The 6,166-nt window shown below is 38.5% G+C and overlaps 1 protein-coding gene across 1 annotated transcript; it reads right to left on the bottom strand.

Annotated features, from left to right (window-relative positions):
• Positions 1–288: 288 nt before the first annotated feature.
• Positions 289–4,009, bottom strand: LOC116210134 (cytochrome P450 87A3-like). Its single transcript, XM_031543949.1, has 9 exons — positions 3,934–4,009; positions 3,207–3,555; positions 2,960–3,100; positions 1,949–2,197; positions 1,768–1,857; positions 1,346–1,424; positions 1,127–1,233; positions 899–1,026; positions 289–766 (listed from the first exon to the last, which is right to left on the bottom strand). The coding sequence occupies exons 1-9, from the start codon at positions 3,936–3,938 to the stop codon at positions 679–681; spliced, it is 1,236 nt and encodes a 411-aa protein (XP_031399809.1). The 5' UTR covers positions 3,939–4,009; the 3' UTR covers positions 289–678.
• Positions 4,010–6,166: the final 2,157 nt, after the last annotated feature.

Here is a 6,166-nt window from a genome sequence, read left to right as displayed (position 1 = left end):
AACCTCTACATCCACTCCCAAACAAACACCTAGATATAGATAATCGATCTGCTTTCCTTTTTGTCGTTGTCATTCTGTTTGACAAAGATGTATATATAATATCTTAGACATGCTGTCCTCGGACGACTCAAACAGAAACAGGTTCCTCTTTCTATATCTTATGGGATCATCTAAGGCCTATGATCATTGATTAATTATGAGTCGATCATGCGTCACTCCCAAAGAAAATTTCTGACGCGCTGAGGAACCACCGTTAACTTCAAATAAGTTTTCATAAATTATATTGAAGGTAACACCAGATATTGGTTACTCTAAGAACAATATATGTTGATGTCTCATGTAAGCCAACTTAAACTTGACATCAATATGCTTGGTACGTGGGGCGATATGTCCCTACTAATTTAGAGTACAAAAATGGTGACAATATTATCATAACAACTTAATACAGACCAAGCGGCCCATAATCCATTAACAATGAAATCTGATCACATTCAACATGACAATAAGTGAAGTTTCATAAACCATTGAAATAATTATAAACATGTCATCTGCATAGTTTTATGAACAACGGAATCTAAAAGCATCAAACTTATTCGTCATATTCCTAGTTCACAATAGGCAGTAATCTGCATAAACAGTAAATCAATTAACTTCACTTCTCATATATATTTTACATGTTTATTTGTTACGTATCTTGATGTAAAATCCATCTCCGAACCCCAGTACTGGAGATCGGATTATCTCCCCTCCCTTGACTTTCTCCCAACTGGAAAAAGAAAATTCATTAATCACATTCACTTGATCATTAACTGGACATTACTCGAATGTCGCAAATCATTTAATGCAAATTAATGAGAACCATATACATACATATATATATATGTGTGTGTATTTTCACCTGTATTTTGAGATTAGGTGGTGAAGAAAAACTGCAATGAATGCCTTAGTGAAGTCGGCTCCAGCACACATTCTTGCCCCCCCGCCAAAGGGGATGAAACTTTTTGCCACAACAGTCGGTTCTAAGTTCTGAGGGGTATGAAAATCAAATGAGGAAAAAGGAAAAGAAAATATTCGTGCATGATTTCTAATTCATGAAGGAGTTCGGATTGCTTTTATGTAATTTTACCTTCCATCGCCATGGGTTGAAGGAAAGTGGATCATCATATGTCTCAGGGTTAAGTTGAAGAGCTGATTGAGCGATCACGATTGTCCACCCCTCAGGAATTGTGTATCCTGTGTCAATTTTCTCAACTTTCAGAAATTCGAACATAAGATAATTTTGATAACAGTCCTAAACTGGGTTTTCAACTTTTCCGAACTTCTTATTATTTGTAGAATGTGCTACCATTGACGTGAATATCTCTGATAGCCCTCCTCATGATTCCTGGTCCAACGTTTAACATTCTCAATGATTCGTTCACAACCTGAAATGTTAAAGACTCAACAATATGAGAACTCAGAGAAATGTTATATAGTTGGATCTCAATCTTATGTAGTAGTTCAGGGCGATCACGCCCGATAATTTATTTGAATCTTTCAATGACTGGTCCAATTTATCCCTTCACGCTATATATGCCTTTAACCACCAAGGGTTGGGGCAGGCGGGCAGGACATGCGTATACCCAATGAGTATTCACGAAGTCCTGGGTTCAAGTCCCCCTCTTGCACGGACTTTCCTAGATGCATGAGCTTGTGGGGCCTTAATCGGCCTAAGGTGAGCAAAACTCTTCTTCACAGTGCATTTATCGTGATGCTAATAAGATTTACCTGCATTGTGAAGTTCATTGATTTGTACTCCTTCCAAGTCAGCCCACCTTCTCGCTGCTCTCTATTTCGAAGTATTTCTTCATGCTCCTTCTGTCACAGAAATTAAAAAATATATTATATATCTCAGAGAAGATGTCCATCTTTCATCATTACTAAAACGGAATTGAGCACAAAAATGGACCTCTAATTCTTTTACAACCATAGGTTGTTCCGTGAGAAACATGAGGGCAAGGGTTAAACTGGAAGATATTATATCGAAACTTGCTAATAGGATCGCGAACATTGCCAACACAGAAAAATCATCGGACAGGAAGCTTTCTGTCTTCATCCCATCGAGGATTTGATCTAAGAAATCCCCTCTGTGTTTCTCAGGCATAGCCCGTCTCTCGTCCATGAGATCTTTCATCAACTTCAGACCCATCTTTTGATTCTGGATAAAAATTTGAGTCAGTTCATCATATGCTAGATAGATCTATATCAACAAAACATAATCTGTTTCTGAAAGAGGTCAAAAAACTGTTGTCAAAGTGCTTAGTGGAAATGTTTGTTTTCAGAAAACGTAAACCTTATATGTTTAGAATCCTAAATGTAATCATTACTGAGGATAATCCTAATCCAATGAAATTTGGCCTATAAATACAAAATATTGATAGATATATAGGTAAAAACAACTTAAGATGGTATCTTGAACTCTTAAAACAGCAACTATTCAATTTGTTAAAGTTAACCTAAAATTAAAAAAGAAAAAAAGAACATTTTTCTTTTCGTTGTGAACCTTGGTACCCGGAAGCCCAATTAGGTCTCAATTAATCCAGTTGAGCCGAGTCAATTAAGAGGCAAAACTCTCTCAGCATGGATTTTCCAAAATTCACAATGACTCAAGACAGAGACATTATTTATGCGGAACAAGCACTAAACCGCTTGAACCAACCTACGTTGGTTAAAATAAGAAATATTTTGAATCATCGAGTAGGGGTAGAAAAGGTGGGCTCTTGCTGCCACAGCACAATCTCCCCTTCGACTGCTCCACGCACGGCATTGGCTGTGGGTAGTGACGTTCGGGATTGATTGGAGATATGGGAGAGAGGGGGAGGGAGTCAAACAGGGCAGCGGGAGAAGCCCTTTCCCAAACTGTTTGGGTTGATCGAAATTCTTATGATTCTTCTGGTGTTTTTTGACTTTATATTCTTACCTTCAAGCACTTATGGAAAACGGCTCCTGGAATATTTAGCGGAAACGACAGTAAACCTTGGAATATGTAACTGAACCTCTCGCTCATGTTCTTCTCCGGTTCAAATCCGTATAGAAGCTTTGCAGTAAAATCAAATATGACCTGCAGAACATAAAAGGAAACCGTTCCCCAAAATGATATTCTATTGGAAAATTAGCATCATGAAGGCTAGTTCAAGCTTCTGAGCGAACAGCAATTGTTTACGTACCGAAGATGTGGCTTTCTTTACATCCAATGATTCTTGAGTGGACCAGTCCACCAATGCTTTCTGGCAAGTTTCTTCCATGTCAGGGAGGATCCTTTTTCGTAGAGCTTCCGCTCCTATTTGACTCAGAACCATGTTTCGCATGTACTTGTGGATATGACCGATGGAAGTTAACGGGGTTGACTCCCCATCTCTTCCCAAGCCTCTCAGATCTATGAGCTTGGCAAAAGAGTCCAAGTACCAAAACTCCACCAACTTTCCTTCTTGTTGTAGTATGTAGTAGTTAAACTCCGGGTCCGAGGAAACTACCACAGGGAGGCCTGCCAAGCTTGTTTTAAAAATCGGGCCGTATCTAAAATTTAGATATACAATAGACGGTGGTGTTAGGACATGCCTGGTATAAAAAGAAACAATTAGAAATGAATGGAATGGAATTGCCATGTTTAGCAAGTCTTTGGTTGGTTCACAATTTTCAACTGAACGGAGCCAAGCTACATGACAACAATCGCTTCTTAATTATGAAAATTCCTTCCAGGGCCGTTTCCCCCCTAGATTGTGGCCGTACTAAATGTTTGAAAGTTATAAGTTATTTTCCTAATTGATCGAAGTAAATACCGTAATTTTTTGAAGTTTTATTTTATATAAGCGAAAAATGGAATGTTCAGTCTTTCTAGATTCACTTCCCTTGTATAGACTTGCACGCGAACCCGAATCTAGTGAAAGAACTTACTTCATGATCCGGGTCTTGATGAAAGGAGGGATGTCAATGGATTTGCTGGGAATGAGGAACTGGATGGTCTCCCCGATGAGGGAAGTCCCATGGAACCAGGAGGCAGCCTCCCGTTGCACTTAGGGTTCCTCCATCGGTACACGCGATAGTGGATCAATCCCATCACAAGCAAGGCCATAACATACATTAATATTCCCAAAGGCCCCATATAATTCCTCAACTAACTTTAATTCACTTTTGCTTTCCTAATTTATGGGAAGAGAATAGAATTATTCCTAGAGAAGTGGATGGTTTTAGTAATTTTGAGGTTGAGAGTTCTCTTTATATAGGAGTTACTAAATGCCCCCACCGCTGATGCAATTACATATTATATGCACAAATTGTGAGGCCAACGTACACATTGAACTAACTGACTTACATATCAAGAATGTGATCTGTCATGACTTTCATCTAATACAACATATTTAGTGTAAAATCCAAGAAAATCGGAGAGGACGATATGAGCTTGAACTCTCAATTATTGGTAATTCTTTCAACTTCTGGACAAAGTATATGTGGCACGGAAAAAAAAGCTACTCTTTCTAAACTTCCTAAGAGAGAATATATGATAGGAAACCATATGCCACGTTGATAAAACAAAATAGGATGCTGAAAAATCTAATTGATGATTATCAAATTCGGAAACCTCTTGATTACAAGTCGAAAGAGAGTGTCATTGCACTAGGCTTTCCGATCTCTGCTTTTGTTAGTCTTAATTTGCAGTAGTTCTTATTTGAAAATCATTTATTTAGTTATATATATATATATACTATACATATTAGAATCCCTTACACAACTTGCTTTTCCGATCCCTTTATAATTCTTTACGGGTAAGCTTAAAAAGTCTTATCATCGCTGTTTAAGCTCCAATAAATTCGAAGTTTCCACGTTTTTGTTTGACTGAAAGACACATACTTATTCGAACATGGCATAATATTTTCAAAAGCGTATGATGTCCAATTATGTTATATAACGTAAAACTTTGTCATACTCTTCTTATTTTCTAAGTTGCTTACTCTTTTTTTTAATTTATTATTCTCCGCATTATTTTGGTAATTGACACGCTTTAATTTGGGATTCTTCTTTTCTTTCATCCTTAGGATATACGAACATGCAATGCAAGAAAATTAATTCTTAAAGGGGCAATGTCTTGAGAGGCACAAAGCAAAATCTGACACCAGCCACATAAAAATACATAATTTTGTCTTATTCCTTTGGGACTAAAGACTGAGAAGAATTGGCTGGATCCTCACATGCTTGGTGAGGTGAAATTGATTGAAATAAATAGTCATATACAAGAGTCTAAATATAGAAGCTAGTTTCTAGATATGGAAACTATCTATATATACGACTAAAATACATAAGCTGTACATAGCAAGCATTGATGATGATTCTGCTAATCTTCTCTATTACTCCCCCGCAAGCCAAACGGGGACTTCGCCACGTGAAGGTTGAAGCGGATGTCAGTGAAGCGAGTAGAAGATAAGCCTTTGGTGAGTACATCAGCGAGTTGATCATCGGAGTTAATGAAGCGAATAGAGAGTTGACTGCTCATGAAGCGCTCCCGTACAAAATGATAGTCAATCTCAATATGCTTGGTCCGAGTGTGAAAAATTGGATTCGCTGTAAGATAAATTGCAGAGATATCGTCACACCAAAGAGTCGGAGGATGACATTGTGAAACCCCAAGTTCCTGAAGGAGAGACTGAAGGCATAAAATCTCAGCAGTGGCATTGGCAAGACTCTTATACTCAGACTCAGTACTCGACCGGGCAACTGTCCTCTGCTTTTGGAGCTCCAAGAGACGGGATTGGAGCCAAGAAAGACAATGAAACCACTGACAGAACGACGATCATCAGGATTACCGGCCCAATCAACATCAGAAAAACCATGAATAGATGAAATGGAGCCCGGGCGAATATGAAGACTATAAGTAATTGTACCCTTGAGATAACAGAGGATACGTTTCACCCCCATCCAGTGAGCAGTAGTTGGGCAGTGCATAAATTGACATACCTGATTTACTGCATAGGCAATATCAGGTCTAGTGAGGTAGAGATACTGAAAGCTGCCTACTACACTTCTGTAGAGAGAAGGGTCCTGAAAGGTATCTCCATCATGAAGAGAAAGTCTGGATCCTGAAGAGACTGGAGAGCTAATAGGCTTGTACTCCAGCATAGAAGTGCAAGCGAGA

Source organism: Punica granatum, chromosome 6 (assembly GCF_007655135.1).
Source record: "Punica granatum isolate Tunisia-2019 chromosome 6, ASM765513v2, whole genome shotgun sequence".
NCBI classification, from domain to species: domain Eukaryota; kingdom Viridiplantae; phylum Streptophyta; class Magnoliopsida; order Myrtales; family Lythraceae; genus Punica; species Punica granatum.
This window is presented reverse-complemented; position numbering and strand designations above follow the sequence as displayed.